Source organism: Pseudopipra pipra, chromosome 3, assembly GCF_036250125.1.
Source record: "Pseudopipra pipra isolate bDixPip1 chromosome 3, bDixPip1.hap1, whole genome shotgun sequence".
Classification (NCBI taxonomy): Eukaryota; Metazoa; Chordata; class Aves; order Passeriformes; family Pipridae; genus Pseudopipra; species Pseudopipra pipra.
The window spans coordinates 89,898,418-89,922,237 of record NC_087551.1 but is presented as its reverse complement, the minus strand read 5'-3'; the positions used below and the strand labels follow the sequence as shown (position 1 = coordinate 89,922,237).

General features: G+C 35.0%; 1 protein-coding gene across 9 annotated transcripts in view; it reads left to right on the top strand.

The window, feature by feature from the left end:
* PHF3 (PHD finger protein 3) overlaps window positions 1–23,820 on the top strand; it is a 50,628-nt gene that overhangs the window by 14,879 nt on the left and 11,929 nt on the right. For 4 of the 9 annotated variants that reach the window (XM_064650233.1, XM_064650239.1, XM_064650237.1 and 1 more), the window contains 7 exons: window positions 4,823–4,984; window positions 6,135–7,956; window positions 17,712–18,036; window positions 19,073–19,250; window positions 21,516–21,666; window positions 21,788–21,944; window positions 22,975–23,091. In XM_064650233.1, the coding sequence (XP_064506303.1) occupies window positions 4,823–4,984; window positions 6,135–7,956; window positions 17,712–18,036; window positions 19,073–19,250; window positions 21,516–21,666; window positions 21,788–21,944; window positions 22,975–23,091 (2,912 nt within the window). Of the gene's footprint in view, window positions 1–2,635; window positions 2,708–2,866; window positions 4,273–4,500; window positions 4,577–4,822; window positions 4,985–6,134; window positions 7,957–14,029; window positions 17,589–17,711; window positions 18,037–19,072; window positions 19,251–21,515; window positions 21,667–21,787; window positions 21,945–22,974; window positions 23,092–23,820 lie in introns of those variants that run through there. The other 5 variants (XM_064650236.1, XM_064650234.1, XM_064650235.1 and 2 more) reach the window with 4 other exon arrangements.

Here is a 23,820-nt window from a genome sequence, read left to right as displayed (position 1 = left end):
TACTTCTCAGCTATCACGAGTTCTGCAGCTTTTCAGGATGTCATTTACTGGGGCAGTTTGAGTTATTATACACATAATACAGGGACTGGAATTTTAATTGCCTATCATCTGGAGACATTTCTGGATTTCATATTAAAATAAAGCTTTTAACCAATTTAGTTTATGGATATGTTTATAAAATCAGGTGTTTATCATAAATGGTGAAGACTGAACCTGTAAGAATGTACAAAGTGTGTTAGGGACATCTTTTTATTTGCCCTTTTTTTCCTGTCCCTCTGGATTGCTGCTGGAAAAGTGTTTCTCCCAAGTGCAGTCTGCTCTTTCTAGTTTTAGCCTGTGTTTTCATGAGTACAGTTGAAAGCATTGTTACCTCTGCTAAAATCATGATCACCTGCTGAATCTTTGGGGCCAAAGCAGTTGTTCTGACTAGAAATACTTCTTTAGCTAGTGTGCTGTCTGACTGTTGGGCATTTCAGGCTCTTTTCAGTAAAGCCAAAGGTACTTGTATTTTTCCTCCTGCATATGAAGTAATTTTGAACATAATCTTCAGATTCCGGCCCAAAATTGGGTATAAAGTTGTTTCTCTCAGTTTTCTTACCTCCTTATGCCTTCCTTCCTTCAGGCTGTCCATCTGAATAATTCCACAGTGTCTTGTGGCAAAGGTAGTAACTTTCCTGTATAAAATTTAAATTTACTGTATTGGTATTGAGAACTTTGAGAATGTTTATTTTGCATGCTTTTCTATTTGTAGGTGGAAAACCACCTGTTTCCCCCATTTTAGGTCCTTCTTTAGATGACTTGTCTGATTTGTAAATGCATGAAGACTCCCTTCTTAATAAAATGATTTAGTTTAAAGTGCTTGATTTGGTGCTTTTACTTGATGTTTTTACTTTGTTGTTGAAATTTGTGCTTCACTGCTCTTTATTTCCAAAGTAATAGGCTTATGTGGCTAAAGAACTACAAATCAGTAGGCTTGTGATGTAGCTCCATCTTTTTATTAAAATGGATATGCAGTCTTCTGTCAAGATACATGCTGTGTTAAGTTTATTAATCCTAGTTGATTTTCATATGTCTTTTTTGTAAAGACAGGAAAAATACCTCTTTACAATGTAGAGATTAATGGAGAATGGGAGCAAATATTTAGTTAGTGCTTTATATGGTACTTTGATTCTTTTCTTGCACTGGGCAGTCAGTACAAGGTCCGTACAGGCGAATTCTCAGTTCAACAGGTTACAGGCAAACTCTTGTAAGAGAGTTAGGATTTCATGTTTCTTCATGTAAGTTATGTCATCAGTCAACTAATTTTTCTTGATAATAAACTTTTTCTTAAAAAAGAGTATTTTTAATTCTGTTTCTTGAACATATGCATCACAAATGTCAGTAGGAAAAAGGTTTTTATATAAAATATACCATCTTCATTTGCAGTCTTGAGACATAGTGATATTTTGTCAGTATCTACATATGTTTCATTTCTTTACTTTAGTTTATTAGCTCTTCCTGAAGACTTACCTAGACAACTGTTAGTTGCTGGTTTAGACTGTAACTGTTTTTTTCATTGAAGCATAATGTTAGGTTATTATGTTGGTGTTCACAAATAAAACAGTAGAAATTTTAAAATGTTCAACCATTTCCATATAATTTGTGACGCCTGTATGGAATCTGCTGTGAACTTGCACATCCCTGCTGTTAGCGTGATTCATCTGATATAGCATTTTACAACAATGCAAAGCAGAAACAGTGATATTCTGTTCTGTGTGGTTACCTAAGGAAAAGAAGTCCAGTGCTAACATCTACAAAAAAGAAATTTATTTCTACAGTTGAAATTTACCTTGATCAGTTTGTCAAAACTCTGAATATTTTTGTCTTAGTTGTGGCTGAAAATAATTAAGGGAATATTTATGTTAATAAAAATAAAGATTTATAAACATCAGAATTTTTTGAGGATGTTTTTAGGGGTGTTTTCTTCTCCTTACCTCCTCTTTCTCCAGAAACTAAGGCTTGTTTTTCCTCAGTTTTACATTACTAAAGAATTAAAAAATGATTATGCTTTTGTTTTAGCACATGGAAAGTATTACTTTTAATTTGCAAGTAAACTATTTTTGTTGTATGTTATTCTGTTATTGTATAACATATATAAAAGTGAGTGAATAGTACAGCACAGTGGTTTGGAAATTTAGAACCTTTACATAGAGAGACTCAAAATAGTAAGTTTAAGGTCAATGGTGCCTTTTCCACTGCATGGAAAATTCCACTAAATGTGATTTGTATTTTTCTTATTTTCAGTCCATTCAGTTGTACATTGGTGTACAACTTTCCCTATTCAGATATGTTTTTTCTTTATTTTTCCTTTTATCTTTTATTCTTCTGATTTCTATATTTATTACTGAGATAATCTTTAGATATTTGTTACTGAGATCATCTCTATCTTTTTTTAAGTTCTTTCCCGTTTTGCTTTTGTTGGTTTACTTTTCCCAGTGCTGTTTCTCTACCTCCACTTCTCTTTCATAATTTACTTTCCTAGTCTCCTCTGTATCTATTGCTGTTTTCTGTCACTTCTCTTCCCAGCAGGGTCTGTGTCGAATGTTCCTCATCCGGGGGCCTCATGAGGCTGTCTGTACTAGCTGAGTTGTAGCTCAGGTGGTTTGAAATTAGCAGGATTCTGTGTTTCAAATTCCTCTGTAAAATTAAAGCTACCGCACAGAGTCTTGTAAGTATGAAAATGCTTTAATTCTAATATTTCAGACTGTCTGTCAATGGTGGACTGAATTGTCCCTTCTGTTATTAATAAAGGAGAGTGTATAAATTCAGAGCGTTGTAAAACCTGGGGCTCTAATGTCAGCCCTGAAATATGCTGCAAAGCTGTTTTAGAAGCTGTCTGAATAGTTTTTATTTTTCATGTTGTCTTCAGTAGCTTAGTAGTTTGTTTCTACACAGAAGAAACAAAATTGAATCTGAAAGGAGTCTCCTTTGTCACAATCTGTTCCTGAAAACCGGTTTCATGTATTGTAGGAACATTATGAGAAAACTAATACCAAAGTGAAGACCTGTTGGGAGGACATAGTCTTTGGAAACATAAGAATGGGCAACTGGAGTTAGGGTGAGGATCCATCTCGTTCAGTTTGCCATCTTAGACAATAGCCAGTGTTAGATATGTAGGAGAAAATAAAGTCTAATGGGGCAGTTAAAATGGCATCTTTTTGCCAGTGTGTCTTTCCCAGTATGTAGCTTATAGCAAATGAGTGATTAAGGAACACTGCTGAGTGGAGTAAGCCCAACATTATCAGTCCCCTGCAGCTTGTGTGTTATATCTGTGTATGTCTGTACACATGCACAGATGTAAAGGTGGCTCTGGATTGGAAAGCAGAAGCTGCCAGTAGTTTCTGCAAACACACTTTTCCTTGTAACTGGTGTGTACAGTTCAGTGCTTAAAAATGATGGTTAAAATAAAATGAATGACGATGAGTTGTCAGCTTAAGAAACTTCTGGCTTTCAGCTCCTGGCAGCCATCTAATTATGGACATCCAGATTGCTGACTGCTGGGTGCCAAGGTCAGCCTTCCTTAAGAGGCTGCTGAAAAACTTCCTAATATTTGAACTTTTGACAGGTTGCTTGGTTGCTTTATTTTTTTATTTCTTCATGAAAAGTGATTGTAGACTGAATTACAGTCTTGATCAACTTGGTTATTCATCACTGTTAGGCTTTAGCAGTGTTTTGCAGCTTCCAATTTTGTTATTTTAAAAGCATATAAACCCTTCACTAGAGCATTGTTTTTTTAAATTGCAGTAACATTAGACTTGAAAAGGAGCGGGAATTGGCAGATTTTCTGAGATAAATTAAACCTTTGAATTTTTAGACTAACTTCTTGCTTATTTTGACTTCTGTGGCAGGGGTGTTAATTTATATCAGTTTTAAGTAAGCAGTTGTTAGAATTTTTTAGATATCTTATATCTCTCCTATGAGTTTATCTTAAAAATGCTTCTAGGTAGGTGTCTGAATAGTAAAAAAAGGCATATTTGGTTGACTGGAGTCTGTGTTGTACTTGTCAGACCATCCTACATGTTTTGTAGAATCACTTGGGTGTTTGGCTTGATCTCACAAACTTTGCATCCCACGGGGGGACCAGGGTTCATTAATCACACATAGGATCTTGGGACAGGAGAGGTTACCATTGCAGAACCAAACTTTAAGCAAGGGAGGAGAATGGCTCCTACAGTGGCCTGGCTGCTTCTTAAGAAACCTGTTTTCAGGAGCAACTTCTGGGATTCTTCTCAGGTTAGTGGAAGACAGGAATTCACTGAAGACAATGTTCTCTGTCTCTCCTGGGAGACTAGGTGCTTGCTGCACGTAATGCTCTTCCAAAAAGGCATTGCAGATCCAGATATGTGATGTGGTTGGGACTTAAAACTTTTAAAATTATATCCTGTGAGAAAACTGTGATTTTAAACTATGCACTCCTGGATCAGCTCTTTCTGCTGTTTACCTTTCTTCACTTTTTCTTAGGTGGGAAGGGACAGTGAGGGGCAGCTGATCCTCTAAGACTGGGGACCTTCCTGTGGCAAAAAAAAACCCCAAAAATGTGAGTCCACAAAAAAGCTATAAGGACTATCTACAGAAATTTTAAGCTTTGGGTGATAGCTTCTTCTGCACTGAATCTGCCTCACATGGGAATTTTCTGTCCTGCATTTCTTCGTTTTCCCCCCCTTTTGTTTGTTTTTCGGTGACCACTTTATTTATTTTTCCCTGTTTTGCTCAGCATTACAGCAGCAACATTTTTTGATCATTTTAAGTTTTAGGCTCTTTCTTGTTTGTTTGTTTTTTCCAGTGATTAGCCTGGATGATACTATGGATGAAGAAGGAGTTAAAGAGAGTGGTAATGACACCCTTGATGATGATGAGCTTGTTTTACCTCACAGGAATTTGAGGAGTCGTGCTGAAGAAACATCAGTCACATCACCGAGGAAATCGCCACGCTTAATGGCACAAGGTGATCACAGATTATATGTTTGCATGTTTGAAGTAAATTAAATCTTTACAATCCCACCCCCCAACATTTATAAATGTAAAGTAAAGCTTTGCAATTTGCTTGTGTGAACTCAAATACAGACACTTCCCTTTGCATGCACAGCAGCTAGAAGTTGACATCCATAGGGTATGACTCAGTTAGAATTCTTCTTTAAAAAATACTTAATGTCTTCCTTATGCCTTGTGGTTCTTAAACTAATTTTTGAGACTTTGATGCTTTTACCTGCATCAGATTTGCACTGTGGTTCCTCACCAACAAAAGCATGGTAGAATAGCAAATCAGCATTGGAATATTATGCTAGCATGTCTCTATTTCCAATTAAAATTTTGATTCTATTTATTTTTATTTGGGTATTTTCTCTTTACTTTAAATTCGGTTATGGTAATTGCAGTTATAAACTCTTTCATGAAAATATCTCAATATAATTAATGAATATTTTAATAAAATATTTAAATTCTTTGTGGTAGCTAATTTGTTATAGTTAGGGCTTTTCTAACTTGTTGAACTGGTGGAGTTATTTACCACTATGCTTTTTTCTCCGATAGAACAGGTTGAGTTAAAAAGATAAAATTACTCAATATGGAGATCAAAATTTAAATAGGAGCCTGTGGTACAAAGCTGGTGAATATGCTTTTAAAAAAGGCACTAAAATGGTTTCTTGTTTAGGAAATGTAAGAGATGTCATCAAGTGAGAGTGTGACTGGATCATAGACTGTGTTCTCTAAAAGCTTTTTAAACTTCATAGTTATACTTCTAATCGCAATAGAACTTGTGCAAATTTTGTTTGAAGCAGAAAAGATTGAGTGGTAGAAAAGTACAGTTGTTTTTGATTGTCTTTTTATCATATATTCTGTTTTATATATACTACTCAGAACTTTCATAGCCTTTGGAATAACGAGATTTTACATCCAAACTATGGCAGTGCAAAATTGAAATGCAAGTGTTATGGGTTAGTGTGGGTTTTTTTAAGTTTAGTAAACAACTAAGTTTTAAGTTCTCTTTGTGTCCAGTAACCTAAATCGGGGTAAATCAGCTCTATTCTAGGTAAATCTTGTGTTTGCAAAGAGAAGAAAGCTGAATAGCTAAGGCACTTTCCTTTTTCCCTTCCTAGAATCAGTACGGAGTCTCCGACAGAGCACCCTGGCCAAGCGTTCGAATGTTGCTCCTCCTGTTAGTACCAAGAAATCGTCTGTAAAAGGTGGATCTGCTCCAAAAAGTGGACAGAAACGAGAGAGAAGTCCAGTTAAAGAGACAGATGTTGCTGCACCCTCGAAAGTAGAGCAGCCTAAAGAGGTTAGGCGTAGTACAAGACGATCAGGGCAGACAGAAGGAACAGCAGCAGTAACAGCATCCCAAAGTAATACAAAATGTCTGCCTGGTCCTGAAGATGTGAATGAAGTGAAGTCTGAAACCCTTGATCAGGCAAAAGTCCAGGAAACATCCCAAGAGTTAAGTTGTGCTAATTTTATAGGAGCCTGTTCTCCTTCTGGAGAAACAAAGGAAATATCAGAGGTTGCAACGAAGACTGAATCTGGGAATGCTGAGCCAGTTTGTTCAGTATCTGCAGATACTGAAATGACTCCAGTTAAAAATGAGTCAAATGATGTGATTGATTCAATGGACTTGGGAAATTCTTCAGAAGAAAAAGCCGATGATAATAAAGCAGAGGAATCAGAGAAGAAAACAGAAGAGCATGATGAAATTGGAGTAACTGGAAAAACTGATGATCCATCTAGTACTTGTGTGAATCCAAATGAAATTTGTGACACCTTTTCAGATTTGTCTAGCTCTATAAAAGAGGGGGTTGATTGTAGTTTAGCTTCCCACAATGTGGAAGTTCTTGATGAAAATACACTGTCAGTAAAGAAATGTGTAACAGAAGCTGGAGATGATGACAAGGGAGTGGAGAAAACTGTAACTCCGTCTGAGAAACTATTGGACAGTACAGAGTTTGATAATAAAGACTTAAAAAGCAAAGAGTTGACTTCTGCTGACCCAGGAAATAGCATTTTAGAAAGCACTGTTCTTGACCAAACAAACCAAAACGTACAGCATCAGATCAGCAGTATCAAAGTAGAAGGCCCAGAGGCATTAAAATTTCAGGATGATGAGAAACAAATTAGCATTTCAACAAAATATGAAAAGAACATTAGGCCCCGGCATAGTAAATCTGTAATACAGAATAAACAAAATCTGACTGCAGATACTCGGCAGAAATTGGGTACAGTGCAACAAGAAGTGATGCGTTCAAGAACGAGAGCTGGTGTTACTGCTTCGGGTGTTCACAGTCCATCTTCAGCAGCTCTGAAGCGGAATGCAGATGAGCAAGAGAGTCACCAGCATCCAAATAACCCAGTTAAAATTAGGAAGAAACAATCTGATCTGAGTTTGAAAGCAAAGAGCTGTGTTTCAGGAATGACCATAAAAAAGCAGAGTAATACGTTGCTGAAGAAAATACCCCGAGTCCAGGCTTCTGGGCAAGCACAGAAGTCATCAGTTCAAAGAGCAAGTGAGAAATCTCCTACTCATCAAAGCTGTTCTAAAGATACCCACCACTCTGCGCATTCGTTGTCAGGACATGTTTCAAATCTTGGTCAGAAGCAAGCCCACGGGCAGAAACACCAGCTTGCAACTGGGCTAAAAACAAATAGCTCCACGAAGGAAGAGTCAGAGACAAAAGATCACCCTGTTGTAGAACACCTGAAAGAGGATGATAAAGAAAAAAACAAATCAAAAAGAAATGATAAGACTCTCCAACCTCGCCAGAGAAGAAGTAGCAAAAGTCTTTCACTTGATGAACCTCCATTGTTCATTCCAGATAACATTTCAACTGTTAGAAGGGAAGGCTTGGAACATACCTCTGCTAGTGAAAGTAAACATGTTTGGGTGCCCAGCAAGCAGTGTGGCTTTTGCAAAAAGCCACATGGCAACAGGTGTGTGTGGCTTTGTGTCTTAGGAATTTATTATTGGTCTCGAAAGATAATTTTTTTTCCTCTCTTACTAAATGTTTCATGCTGCTGGTGCCAAAACAAAAAATCATAGCCTTGTAAGGGAAACTTGTGTGTCATACTGTCGGTTAATTTCCTTTGCACTCATACACTTTTTTTTAGTGTTTTAGATGGAGAGTTAGAAACTGGTTTAGCCAAGAAGTTTGAATATAAATGTTTTATTATATGAATACATTTTTTGATGAATGTATAATTCTGCTATGCTGTTAAATTATGCGCTTTAAACTTGACTTTTTTTCATAGAAAGGAAATGAGACTAAGATATCTATGTTCCAGATTGTAATTTCCTTCTTTCCAGAGACCTCTTAAGTCGAAGGATCACCATCAACCAAAAAAAATCAAATAGTTGTTTACATGTGATTTTTGTCTGGTACAAGTACAATTCTAATACCTAGAGATTCAGAGGGGTTTTTTTTCAATTTATGTAATCATTGTTGTGAGGCTTTCATGTAATAGTAATTAAGTAGTTGGCAGGGGGTGGGGAGAGGAGAAGGAAGAACATCAGTCTCAAAAAAACCCCCATAAAATATCCATGTGGGCATATCTGAAATTGCCTTTAAACCTAACGATGAGGGAGTTTTCATAGTTGCAGTTGTACCTGCTAGCCTACATTTGTTTTTTTAATATCAAATTGAAGATGATTCTGATTAGTCCTTTGGTTATGTGAGAGAAAGTTTTAATAGTAATTTTCAGTGACTGTGCTTTAGAACTCCCTACATCACAGTGAAATATGGCACCTTTGGTGCCTGAGGGTTTTTCTTAGCATTCATGGTATTTAAGAAGAGCCCTTGTTAGCTTTGAGTTACTGTATCATATTTGATAAACAAACACCTTAAAATTCATTTACTGTGCAGCTATAATGACTACATCAATGTGGCCTATGAAAAGAATTAACAGTAGGTTTGCTGGATATTTTTAAAGCAAAATATACATATTTAAGATTTAAACTTCTTGATAGCTGTTAAAAATTCAGCTTTGAGTTGAACTTGTCCTGCATTCTTTCTATATTTGCTAATATTTTAAGCATTCTATGGGTTTTCTTTTTTGAATGTCTTGTTGGAGTTCAGAAAGTCTTGATTTTTATTACTAAATGGATCTAACTGGTATGGGAAGGTGTGGCAGTAACTCCGAACTAAATCTGCTTATTTTAGTTTATGAAGTGAAAGTAATGTTACAGAAGATACACGTATATGCATTGATTCAGTATTAAATGCAATTAACCCAATTTTGCATTGCCAGCTCTTAGTGATGCCAGAATTGTGTAGTGGATGAATCAGCAGCTGAGGTTGGATTGAGAAAGCCCATGAGTTGCCACAGATGGTGGTTATGGGTATCCTCATTTTTGTGATGTCAGTTTTAAGTGTTTTAGATTTTTTGTATTGTAATTGTGTTATTTTATGTGCTTGCATTGCAAAACGACGCAACCGGCCCTTTCAGCAGAAGATCAGATTTACTAAATCTGTAGAAAAATATTTAGTACATAAACACAGAATTTTTGTGTATAGAATGTGACTGAGACAATGTGAGGAAACTTGTGGTATTGAGCCCTGTGCCTAATAACAGAAGATTTAAGACTGTCAGTGCAGCACTTTTTATCATCACTAGTCTTAAGTACTGAAGTTTTATTTGTTCAAATTACTTTTTTTTGTAGTTGTATGCTACAAATAACTGAAACCTTTCAGATTCACTTGCTATCATTAAGATACAAGAGGAAGCAAAACTTTTATCTCAAGTGCCTTGTCATTTTGTCCTTGTTTACTGATGGAAGAATAAGAAAACACTTCCAGTGCAGTGCCAAAGAGAAAAAGTGTAAGATGATAAATTTCAGTTCCCTCTCTTGAAAAACCATCAAAACTATCAAAGTTTACTCTAGGGAAAGGGTTTTTTCATTTGCTTTTTGGATTACTTTTCAAGCAGTTTTTGTTTCCCTTTTGAAACAGCTTACTTAGCCTCTTTCCCTTTTTTCTCTGTTCATTGTGTAAGGGAAGATGAGAAAGTGTGAGACACAAATACTGTCAAACGACTATAGGTTCAACAAATATCAAGGGCAGAGCGAAGATCTGAAAAAACATATGTGGTTTTATCCTGATCTATGGTTATTTCCACTTTAAAAATTTTCACCAATGTGGTAGTACAAATTGCTTGTAGAAAAAGAAGTTGAACTGAAGTCGCAGCCCCAAATTGAGAAATAATGTGCAAGGAGCTTTGCAGTATGTCGTGTTAAGGTAGCATGTTAAAAAATTCAGGGTGCGAATTAGTAGTCACTTGAATCTTTTTGTATTGCCTGTAATAAATGCAAAGCCACTAACTTGTTGTTACTGTAATACCAAGCTTGGAAAATTGATTCAGGTTGAAGGTAATGTCTGGAGATCATGTCATCATGTGTACAGATTTTTTTTCTTTGTGTACACATTTCCAAAAGGGCCACGCTTACGTAGGCCTTACATGGCCCCAGAGTAATCTTACTGTGCCTGCTGGAAGCACAGAAGGATGGTACTTGTATGTTGTTTTACTTCAGATCAGCACCTGAAAATTGGAGTCAATTTATATTTTTAGGAATACATGCAATAATTTGTTGGCCACATGCAAAGTGAAAATGCACTTCCCTTGTACTGCAGATATAATGGATTTGGCTGGGACAGGAGGAATCCCATTTTACAGACATTCAAATTGCATAATCAAAAAAGTTCCCAAGTTATAACGTGTCTTGCTTTGTAAGAGACAATGCCTGTTTTCTTTCTGTTAATAGATCATCATTCTTTGGCACTAGGGCTTTGAACAATGACTATTCATACTCTGTTTTCCACTTGTCTTTGAGTTGGTAGCTGTAACCAGCATAGCTGTGTTGTATCTATGTTTTCATTACACAGAGAGTGGGTTGTCAATGTTTGGCTTTAGGACTAATTCTTTCAGTCTGTTTGCTTGATGTGTTGTGACAATTTCCATTCAGAGATATACGTTTACTACATAACTAAAAGGAATTGTTCTTTTGTATGAAAGCTAAACCTTGTGTTTCTGGGCAAGTCAGATAATGATGATTTAACTTTTTGTAATCTTCAGCACATCTGAAAGGCGTTTTTTTTGGTGAAAGGTTTGAATTGTTGTTACTCACAGTATTGTTTTCAGCATGTTTGACATTGCCAGTGTGTTCCCATATTGCTGTCAGATGTTTTCTCATCAGCTAATAACAAATCATATGCATAAATTTTAATTCATCTATCTATATATGAAATGTGTATTGATATATATACCACATAAAAAATGTTACAGACTGAAGTTACTACTCAGATTCTTAATGAATCCAAATGATGTTGAAAATATTAAGCTTTGTCACAGATAGTTACTTTTCCTGAAGACAGATTAAAGATCTTGTGGTCAGACACAAACCGACCTTTTCAGACCTTGCAGAAAAACTAAGTGATGTAGGACTAGAGTTTTGCTTAGGGTCTTCCTTTTCCCCACATTTCAACTCTGCTATAATATAGAGGAAAAGTTAGTAATGTTGTAAAAGGTGATTAATTGGGAAGTGCAGAGGTTGATTTAGCAAAGATATAGTATTTCTGATCTCTTCCTTTGCACGTCATCGTTAAAAAGTTTCTTCACAAATGTAATGCAGAAAAGTACTTTGGCTGATGGATGGAGTTAAAAAAATCTGCAAACTGTTTTTTCCTGTAGTAAGGATTATTATTAGGACATTTGTATTTTGAAAATAGTGCTAATTATCAGTAAACTATATTGGAATCAGGTTATCATACACTTTGCACAGCCAGTACAAAAGAGGGTGGTTGAGGAAGGAGTTTAAGGCTCCAAACTTATTATGATCCTTAAATTACATGTGCACTTTTTTTTTAGGGTGGATTGTATATAGTAAATGATCTGTTGTGAGAACATTTTTCAAGAGGAACAATAATTATAATAATGATGGTGCCTTAATTCTAGTTAATGTTCATTGAATAGTATGAGTATGCTAAACTGCAGATTATGCAAGATGTCATCAGTTTACAGTTATGAATGATACTTTTAAGTTATCTGCCTCTGTTACTACTTTCTTCCACTGTGAAAAGCCTTGCAATATTAAAAGCTATCTTGCTTGTCCACCCACAGTTGAATGACAGTATAAACAGAATAGCATTGTAATGTATAATTAACAAATGGAAGGACTCCACTGTGATTTATATTTACAGTTATATAATTGTATTAGTAGACTTTTTCAGATTATATTATTATGCTGTAGTATTGGTAGGATTATTATTAATACCTGTAGCATTAGGGAGTCAGGCAAATGGATACCATAAGTTGTCTAAAACAGGGTTTTATAAAAGATGTGCATAAATATAAACTACTTATAAATGCAGTTTGTAGAGTGTATGACACTGATCCTGCAAGATGCAACATGTGGATAGAATCCACTGGTAATGAAGCTTCCCTTAGTGATTTTTTTGGTATAGATTTGTAACTAATTTTAGGAAATGTACTAATTTTTTCAATGTTTTTGGGAAGTTCAGTGGTTTTGGTTTTGCTGTTTGGCATGTTTCATGAATTTACCTTTAGTTCAAAAAGCATAAAGTTGCTTGTCTTTTTCCTGCTTCCTTTTTGGAGAAGTTCCTGTAAAATGAAAAGCAAAGAAAAATTGTGCCTTTAAGAAAGAAAAGGAACTTATATTGCATTAAAGTTGGGTTATTAAAATTTAATACTTAGGAAATAAGTTTGCAGTGTCTTTTTCTGTGCTGCAAATTCTGTGCCAAAGATCTGCTGATAGTGTTTGCTTGAGATTGGTTGTTCTTTCTAGAAGATCAGAACCTGGAAAATCATGTCTTCTGTGTTAGAATTTGTCAAAAAGCAAATAAGTGGAACTACTCCGACAAGACTGTGTTTTTTGACAGAGCTTGAGCTTTTAATTGAGCTATACTGGTGTGGAACATATGCTCTGCTAAAACTGCCATGCCATGAATTTCTTCTCAACTAACCTCTTTATTAAATAAGCTGAAGGAAAACCAGTTACTGCCATGCAATGTCTCTGCTTTAACATGGACTGGACTGTAGCATCAGTGCAGCTGAGACACAGTTGTATTGTTAATACAAGTTTACAACAGATTTTGTAGAAATTTGGTGAACATTTAGGGAGGGAGATGCAGGTGGGATGTGCTTTAGATACTCAAGTCTTTAAAAAGTGTGTGAACAGTGGTTTTACTCCTGCATGAGTTTGGGGTTAAAGTGATGTTTTGAATTGTTGGATTTGTTTTTTTTTTTTGTTTGTTGGGGGTGGGGGGCTGGGTTAAGATATGAGTCCTATTGTATTTTTCCCCTATGCTGTGTGCCACAAACATGAAGGACTAAAGGGAAGCAATAAATTATTTTCTGTGACAGTGCAACTTACATTATTAATAAATCTTAAAATGCTGATTACTGGCTCACACTGAACTACTCTGACAGCTCCCAATTTTTTGTCTTTTATTTTACTCTTAAGTTTAGCTTTACAATGAAAAATTGTTTTATGAATAAGATGGTTTCTGCCCATTTTATGGTAATGAATTTCTCTGGAAACTTACTCCTGTTACATAAATAGAATTTGCATAAGTTAATTTTAAAATATGGCCTGTATATTTAGAAAATAAATCAAACTTGAGTTCTTCATCTAAGGAATGAATTTCATTTACTACAAATAACACACCAAAGAAAGGCTTCCAATCATAAGAGATGTTTCATCTATTGCTTTCTGATTTTAAGGTGCCTCTTTTCATGCTGGTATGTGGACTCTGAAGGGGATTCTTTAAAGGAATGAAACAATAACATGCTCTGTGCAAAGGTTCCAATGAGCTATAGTATTGTCTGCTGTCACCTATCAGTTCTTTTTAAATTTTTCTTTAAAAAAATTGTTTTTATATTAAAGTCCAGTGAAAGCAATTCTGTTATTGAATGTGGCGTGATTTAATATTTTAAAACACATTTTTCTTTCTCTTTCAGCTTTACATCTTCCAATCCAGCCTTACAACATGGGTAAAAGTCCTGCACTTCAAATTTGAAGCAATCTGCAGTCAGAAACTTTGATGTTTTGCTAGTCCAAGATATCAGAACCTCTTCAGTCAAAACTGACAACTGTGCAAGAGGACATCCTTGATCCTTCAAGCCAGGCTTCAGTTTCTCTTGACTCCCTTTTTTAGTCTTTGAACATTACCCATGACACAATTATATAATTGTTGTTACAAATCATAGTTTTGTTTTGTGTGCAAACGAGTGAAAAGACAAAGATGTAAAAGTAGACTTATGGTAAAAAGGATTATTTACATTACTGGTATCAAAATCAGTATATGTTCTCTCATAGCCTCAAAAGTTGCAGTCTTGCAGTTCACTAGTGTGGAAAAAAAAACCAGCTAGTAGAAATAGTGAATTTTTTTAGGCAGGCAGCACCGGTATTTTTATTACCATTTTGTGTAACTAGGTTTAAACAAAACAATTGTAAGCATTACATTCTGTTTTATGGTACAGGCTTCATGGACATTTCCTGATTCTCTTTGTAGTCTTGATTTCTGAATCCTGAATTCTCAAGTTTTATTGTGTGTGTGTGTTAAAATATCGTGTAATTGAACCCTTGTTGTGAAGACGGGAATGAAGCCAAATGAATATTTGATCTTCAGTAGTTTGCTTAAGATGGCTTGAATGACATCTGTCAGTCTTGGTGTATAGTCTTAGAGAAGACTGATCTTTTCTGAGCTGAATTAATTGTAGGGTTTTTTAACTTTTAAAAATTTTATTATTTATTTATTTGATAGATCTTAAAATAAAGATGTAAGACTGGATGCCTATCCTGGTGCCTTACTTATATCATACACCATCTCTATTGCCCCCTTATTATGTGTGAACTAAGCTGAAAAAATCCACGTGCTGTCAGTTTAAAGTTGAAGTTGTGCAGCATTTTGTGTACTTCAGTCTCATCTCTTCTGCAAATGTAGTCCATTTTCTAAACATTAAATCAAAAGTTTGTTTTGGTCGCTAAAGGCTGCAATCTGTCTTCCTTATTTAACAAATTAGTCTCCAATGGCTGAATTTACAAACTGGTGAAAAAACCCCATATATTTTAATAAAAATTCAATTAGTAGCAGTTGTGGCTTCATGATGGTGTATTCTTGTTTTCCTTCTATTTTTGAACAAAAAGCATTAATTCCTTATTACACCAAAATATCCTTTAAGCATGAAGCACCTGACTGTATGCTTTGATCTTATTTCAGCTTTGCAGGAAATTTAAAGTGTGGAATTTTTGCAACTGGTTTCAGTGTTCCCAGAGCTTTACTAGTATTTTCTTGCAATGGTACAAGATGTGTCCTGTGTAAAGCATCTGCTTGTGGACCCTTGCAGCTGTGAAGTAGGCACTCATGCTGTATATCCTGCCCTTGCACGTTTGGCTCTAGGCTCTCAGAAAGGAGCAATCAGTATTCTGTAGAAGTCCCATCGCTTCTTTCTTGGTTTTCTGTTGTGCTTTTGAATTCTGTGGTATTATTCTGGTAAGACCATCAGAAGTAATTGTGCCCTACTGTTACCTCTCTTGTATTTGAACTTTGCTGGAATGTGGATCTGAAAAGACTGAGATATTGACAAAATGTGAAGGAACGTCTGCCTTCCTAATTGAAATTATGAAGTAGATGGACAGATATTGTTTGCTAGTGACCAGTAATACCATAAATGTACTTGCAGCTCAGAAAAAGAAATAATTAAAAATGAGAAAATAGTTTTCTTCACAAACTACATTAAAAACGGTTTCTTCAAATCTAACAAACGGCATCATAGGCTTTTTCTCAGTCTGCTGGAAATTTAAAACTTCTCAGACTCATTTTACATCTAAATACTATTTTCTTCAACAGAATTTAATCCTGATGTATTTTGAGCAGGGAAGGACAGAACATAAAGATACAGTTTTTCCTTCTGTTCTCTTGTTTCAAATGTCCCCTGTTATTAAGAATTCTCATCTCTTGAGATACCAGTATTGTATTCTTGAATACAATACCTGCATCAAGCCACCTGGAACATTTATTTGCAGTTCTGGAGAATAAAAGTTGCTCCAAGTATTACCCTCTGTAATATTTATATGATTCTGCAGAGTTGGTAAGTCAGCAGATCCTAGGCTGAATAGGGACATACATAGGTTAGGAATCATATTCCTTAGAATTGTCTTACAGAAGAGATTTTAAAGGTATTAGACGAAAGAAATGGGGTTTGCAGGTCAGTGTATTTAGCTTGTTAAATATATTGCTGAAACAAAGCAGGTTTTCATTAATTACTTTTTAAATCAGGTCTCTTATATGGAATTCAAAACCTAGGAATTCAGTAAATAATTTTTCAGTATTAAAAAAGAACTTGCACTTTTCATAATACACTTGCACTCTTTCTTGATTTTCTTCAATCAGACTATATAATAGTACATATTTTTAATATAGTTTATGTAAATAAAAAACAAAATGAAAACAAGAAAACAAATAAAATGGAAAAAAAAAAGAAACCAAAAAATATAAAAGGGGAAAGAAAATGTAAGTGGATAATGCAAGAGATGTTCCTACATCATTTGAAAACATTTGGTAATGATGCAAGGTTCGTTATTATAAGGAGGAATTGTCAAAAAACGTACTATGTAAGTCTGAATTAGGTTTTTTGGGGTGTTTAACCTGTGTAACTTCCTTCACAAATTCCACATCCTTCACAAATAGTTGCACTGGAAATTGTACTTATGAGTGCAGTGAGTTACTGGTAATATGTGATGAAGTTTTCAAAATACTTCCACAAAATAGTCAGAAATTATGCTTTTATTTTAGACCAAGTGATCTTTACAGCGCTTTGAAAATACTATCCATATCTGGAGTTGATTCTGCTTTTAAAATAGTGAAGCAGTTGACCTGTGAATTGAGAGATGTCCTTTAAATGGACACCTGTATAAAATAACTGAGCAGTACCTCAGTTATTACTTACACACAAAAAGTGCTGTACCTTTTTTAGAAGAAAACAAAACAGTCACTGCAAGCTGGACTGATGGTATTGGAAGCCGAACTCCTGGCCCTGTATTCACCAGTAGAGACAATAAAAAGTAACTTCCTAGAAATAATTTAGTAATAATGGTCTAAGGAATGAGATGTAAAATACCAACTAATTTAGAATAGGTTGCTGTGCCTGTGCTTATTGTATTTGTCATAACACTTAAAGGCCTTGTACTATTGTGGAAGTTGGCAGTTGATACATTTGTGATGTTAGGATGACGACCGTATTTGAAGGAAAGCAGGGATAATATGATCTTGCAAGAAAATTTTCAAGTATTTTCAAACAAGTTTACTAGTTCTGAGAGTTGGTTTTTTTCTTTTTTTTCTTTTTTTAACTTTCATATGAGCTTTAATAGTAGTTTGAAAAAAAAACTTGGTAGGATTTGGGGGGCAAATTACATAAATATAATGAGGTTTTGATAGTCTCTTGGACTACTGTAAAAGGCAAAAAGGCCAAAACCAATATTTCTCAGGAAGATCATACCATGTCGTAAGGCTGGAGATGGATGTAAAGCTACAAAGAAAATCACTTGCCAGGTAAGAACAAATTGTTGAGATGCACAAATCAGAACAAGTGTGGTATGTTCAGCTGAAGTTGCTGTATCTTCTTTTATAGTCTTCTTTCACAGTTTTCACTGACATGTCTTATTTTGTTTTCAGGTTTATGGTAGGTTGTGGTAGATGTGATGATTGGTTTCATGGTGATTGTGTTGGACTGAGCCTTTCTCAAGCACAGCAGATGGGTGAAGAAGATAAAGAGTATGTGTGTGTGAAATGCTGTGCTGAAGAAGACAAAAAAATGGAGTGTTTTGATCAAAGTGTACCAGATACTCCAGTGAAACTTGAGCATAGAGAAGAAAAAGCAATTGAGTGTGAAAAACTGGGGATGTCGAAGCAAACACCTGCTTGTAATCTAAATACGACAACTGAAAAAACAAAGCAAATGGAGGACACTGGGAAGCACAAAGTCAAAATCTTCAGACGGGTGAGTCTTATTTAGTGCTTTAAGTTCTCTTAATTACTGGTGTTAGAAGGTTTTTTCCTGTCTTAGTACCAGTTAATAGATCATGTTTCAAACATCTTTGTGAATCTAATTTAAAACTTCTCTTTTATTACTGAGAGTTACTTCATTTTCTAAGTGACATGACTTCTTCAAGATGATATTGCTAAACTCTTCTTATATTTGAACAGGTTTATGTGCATTTCGTATGCATATAGAATATCCTGAGTTGGAAGGGACCCATAAGGATCATCAAAGTTCAGCTCCTCAATGTGTATATTAAACTATACATACAGGTGTATATAGAAGTGGTGAATAACTTAGTGCATTTTTCTTTCAGATTTCTAAATTTATTCTAGGACATCTGGTAATTTTCTATATGTTATAAACTGCAGATATATTAAATATCTGTAAGACAATATGCCAACAGTGTTTTATTTTTGATTATTTTTACTTCAGATTGTGTGTGGAGGAAAATGCCTAATGCTTTAATTGGGGCCTTTCTACTTTTTGTGTCTGATTTTACTAACCAAAGAATAATTTGCAAAGAGTATTGAGAAAATTCTTCAGTCTTTTAGTGTATCATATTCATGATAACATCATCATCAATAATTCTATCTTATTTCTGAATAGTAATATGGAAATTCTGACATGTAAGCTATTCTTTTTAATTTTGGTTTACATAACTTTTTAAACATCAGTGATGTCTGTGGATATGTGGCTAAAACCGGTTAAGGGATTCATCCCTGACATATTAAAATAAAACGTAGTGGTTTTCAATACAGAGCTTAAATGCAAATTGTGTTGTGTCTTCACCCAGTATTTAAAAGAGACTGCAGTGCTTGGCAGTAATTTGGAATTTTGTTCAATAACTCTTCAGAAAATATTATATGATGGTGCATACATCCAGGGTATACGTTATACATATAAAAAGAAAAAAAAAAGAAATATATGTGGTAATTAGGTGGTGGTTGATTGTAGCATTCAGTAGTGTGCTAACACGTGTTAATGTTTATTTAAGGAATCTGGTGATGGGAAGAACTTGTCAGAGTCCAGAGACTTGGATACTAAAAAAGGGCAGCATGTTACTGCTCGGAAAGGACCACAAACTGGTGTAATTCCTCGGCGATCTCCTGAAGATAAAAATGAAAAAATAAGTAAAGAATCCCTTAGTATGGCAGAAAGGTCCACAAAATCAGGTACTAAGGTTTGGTGAAGTACTGCACACTGTAATTCACATATATGTACAGTGAAGGATGATAACTTTCTTTATAGCATCAGTTTTTCAAACCATATTCCATAGTGGAAGAGACGGTGATCTGAAGAGCTGTTTGTTCCCATGATGTTTATGATCTTTATTTCTCTTTTTTTTTTTAATTATTTTTTTATAGATAAATGCTTCCTATGTAGATGTGTGTTTCCTGTTTCAATAGTAGAGGAGGCTCATGTAACCGAGTGGGAGAAAAGTACACAGACATCTCTGTATTAAACTTTATTTCACATTGCATGAGACTTTGAAATACTCTTCCATAAAATGCTATGAAATACTTAGTGTATATAAAAGTGTTTTAATTTCTGTATGAATTATATTTTGACTTACTGATGTGTTTTGCACAAATTGTCAATTTTATCAACTCATTTCAAAGGGGGGCACTATACTGCACACTGAGTCATCAGATTTTTATCTACATTTTATTTGAAAGGTTGAAGGAACGTATTTCCCCTCCCAGCAACTTCTGTCCTCTCCCCAGCTCCCTTCCAGGAAGCATTATTCTTCTAAGATCGTGATAATGTGAAATTGTTGTCGTTTCGAACTGAAATCTCAGCAGCAAAGCTAGTGAGATTTTGTGTGAGAACCATCTTTAACTCCTAAACTCAAGCTTTGAATTTTTGTCTAAAAAATACATGATTCTGCTCTTCTGTTTTTTTGCCAATGCCGATACATTCTAGAAACTCTTATTAGAATTGAAAATATCAGCGTTAAATGTAAATCTAAATGTAAGTATTTTATACTGACAATACAGTGACCATTTCAGAATAGAAGTTAATCTCAAAATCATTTTTAAAAAGAGAAGACACTTGGCAGTCTCATTTAGGACAATTAGCATTGAAATTAAAGCAGTGCATCTGTTACCTGCTTTGAATTATACTTATAATGGCATTGTTTATTGCTAATCTTGCCCATCACTTGCCTGCTGTGGGACTTTTTTATCAGATGGTTGAAATGTTGCCAAAGTGTTACTGGCATGTGAAGGTTTTCCATTTCCCCTGACCCTGTCAGGCTACAGTTTTTAAAAGGTTTTATAGTCCAGTTCTTCATCCTTCTGAGGAGGAGGAGATGAGCAAAAATATGTATTGAGGAAATAAAAGCATTATTAAAGCTGCTGTACTTAACAAGACCAGCATAGGAACACTGTAGAGCACAGCACAGAATGGCAAAGAGCTCTTAGGTCTGCACCACCTTGCTGGCAAGGAAAGGGAAGTTGGTAATTTTGATTGGAATCAGTTGAATTAATGAGAGTTGATCCACCCACGCTGTCTGCCCAACAGAAAAGAAAATCTGCCTTTTTATAGCCACTTGAAAATATAGTTAAGTTTGCTTCTGGTGTTAATGCATTCTAAGTTGCACTCAATAGGGGAAAGTAATAATAAAGAAAGACTTCTTTTTACAATCGAACTCTCCAGTTAGATCTTTGTCGGTCTTCAATTTGTTTCTTTTTCCAGAGTAGAAAGTGAAAAAAATTAGTATTATTTATTTCCCATTGCTTGCCTAAATAGAAGGCTACTGCTCAAAATTAGTGATGTATTCACATGCTGAGACAGATGACCTTTCAGTTGACACTCTGAAAATTAATAATTTTGCTTTAATGATTTTAGTTTGGTTAACTTATCCATTATTTGTATTATTTGTGACACAGTCCTTATAATGACTTTGTTTTGAGAGTGTTCTGAATCAGAAGCTAAGATTATTATAATTGAAATAATTTTGATGGCTAACAGATATAGAAATACTAAGTTTAATGAAAAATGGGATTTTAAAGTTAAACTTACTATGCTTATGATACATGCTTCATGGTATATTATTTCTCAGTTCATTCATTGAAAAATTCATCTGTGCTGTTAAAAAATTCAGAGTCAAAAATCTTAGTTGAGATTAAACTAATAAGCACTGGTCATCTTGGTTTAGTGTAGAAAAAAATAACTTAAATCAAAGGGCAGTAACCCTGTTTGTTTCTGCTAGGGAAACTTTTTTTCTGGATTAATCTAAGTAACACAAAATCCAAACCAAAGAAATAAAAAAACCTCGACCTATCAAAAACCATCCACCCTGTGGGTCCATTCCTTCTTTTTGAAGTTCAGTTCTTAGCAGTTTAAAAATAAAACTTCATGACAGTAACTCCAGCAACAGTAAAAGTTTATAAAGTGGCATGAGAATTTTACAATTTTTAACTGTGTTTTGACAGGTGTTCATGAGAAACAAGAAACTAAGAAAAAGAAAAATGAGAAAGGATCCATTAGTGCAACACACCTGCCGACTGTGCCAGCTTCTAAACCTTCTGCTGATCAGATAAGACAAAGTGTCAAGCAGTCTCTTAAAGAAATTCTGATGAAAAGGTAAAAATACAATAATAAATTATTAATATGTGCTTGGAAATATTTTCATTTGGAAAGCAGAGGAAAAAATATTAATTATTTGGAAGCATTTGGTAATTTTTGCCATTGTGTTTTCTCACAGATTGACAGACTCCAGTTTAAAGATTCCCGAGGAGAGAGCAGCAAAAGTTGCCACAAGGATTGAAAGAGAGCTGTTTTCTTTTTTTCGAGACACTGATGCAAAGTATAAGAACAAATACAGAAGCTTAATGTTCAATCTAAAAGATCCTAAAAATAATGTATGTGAAATTTGTCTGTTGTGCTTTACAGAAATCCTTTATTTGCTATCGATTAAAGGAACAGTCTTCTATGTAGATACTTTATAAATCCTGCTGCAGTTTACCTGTTTGGGGTTTTTTTAATAGGTTTTTGTGTTTCTTTCATGTTGTTTGTTCTTTGGGCACTCTGTTCTCTGTATTCTTTTTCCTCATTATTAATTCTTCTACTCTTTGCTCTCACTGTATGTTTTATTGCTGGGTTTCAAAATGTAGTGTATATCATCCTACCACTGATCTCTTATTTGGATGTTCCTGTTTTCCCCCATAACTCTTTGGTGTTTACTACACTAAGGATTTTACTGTCCAGGATCTTGTCTCACCATGCTTTTTCATACCCAGATTTCTCAAGCTTTATCTTCACTCTCTTTTCTGCTTTCTATGAGCTCATTAGTCAACATCATACCTCCTCAGCTTCTGTCTTTTGTCCTTTTATCAGTTACTCTGATGAAGTTGTTTTGTTTGTAGTATTTTGCCATTACAATTAGCCAACTGTAAATTATATGAACAAGCTAACTTCTGTCTAACTTCTGTCCAACAGCTAACTTCTGCCTTGTCTTTGCTCATACCCCTAAATTAGTTGGTTCTCTTTCTTTTACCCTAGGATTTCATTCGGTCAAGAAGCGTAGACATTCTCTTTGATACTGTCTTCTCTTTGTTGTATAATACAGAGGATTTGCACCTTTTTAGAAAACCAAAATGTCTGAATTACTGCTGCAGTGGGCATAATCTCATTTTCTCCTTTGAAACAACTGTTGATTATACATCTGATCAGTAAGGGTGTATGTAGATACATTGTTATGTAGAATAAATGGAGCTCTGGAATTAAGATTTTTATGTTAAAAATCTGGTACCACTTCCTGCAGTGGAAGAAAAAAACCCACATAATCCCTATAGCTGTACAAAGCATGTTGTATGTTGCTTCTGTCATGTATTTCCTGCTGCAAGCTGTTTTTGTCTTGACAGCAATAGTTACTTTTCTTTTTTCTTCTAGATATTATTTAAGAAAGTACTGAAAGGAGAGGTTACTCCAGACCATCTAATAAAAATGAGTCCAGAAGAACTGGCTTCCAAAGAACTGGCTGCCTGGAGACAGAGAGAAAACAGACATGTGAGATTTGTGAACTTCTGTTGTTTGGTTGACAGCCTAAGCATGTGTAACTTCTGTTTGCAGGTTAAGTGTATGCAGAAAGAACAGAATGCATGTTGTACAAAGCAATTGTGACTAAGCAGGAGGATCTCTATAATTTCTTTAGTATTCAAAACCCAAAGAGGTTTTTAGGACAGAAGTGAAAGAAGCATAGTCAGTTCCTGAAAGGGGGAAACCAAGCATTTTCCTTTGCCATGCAACTGTATTGCTGCTTGCTCTTTGTTCTTCTGTCTCAAGAGCGAAGGCTTCTTTGTGCTTATTTTCTGTAAGATTTTAAAGCTCTTGCTAGAGCTTTAGAAATACCCATTTTTTAAAGAGGGATAGAGATCTGTTTGGACAAACCAAACCAAGCTGGTGTTGTTTTTAACCAACTGATGGAGCATGACGAATCACCCACCAAGAAGTAAACTCGGAGCTGAAAACCTGATCTGCCAGTCTGAACAGCAGCCTAAAGGGAAAACAGAAAAAAAACCCAAACAGTAAAAAAAAACCCTAAGAGAGTATAGGAAAATTATTAGCTTACTTTGAGCATGACTTTTCTTGAAACAGACAGTTACACTATATTTATAGCTGTGTTGACAGTTTAGGAGGAGAAGCAGCAATATGAGAAACTGTATTATTTTTATAGAAAATGCCTTTTTTTAAATAATACCCTGTTTATTGGCCATTTAGTCCAATGATAACTGCAGC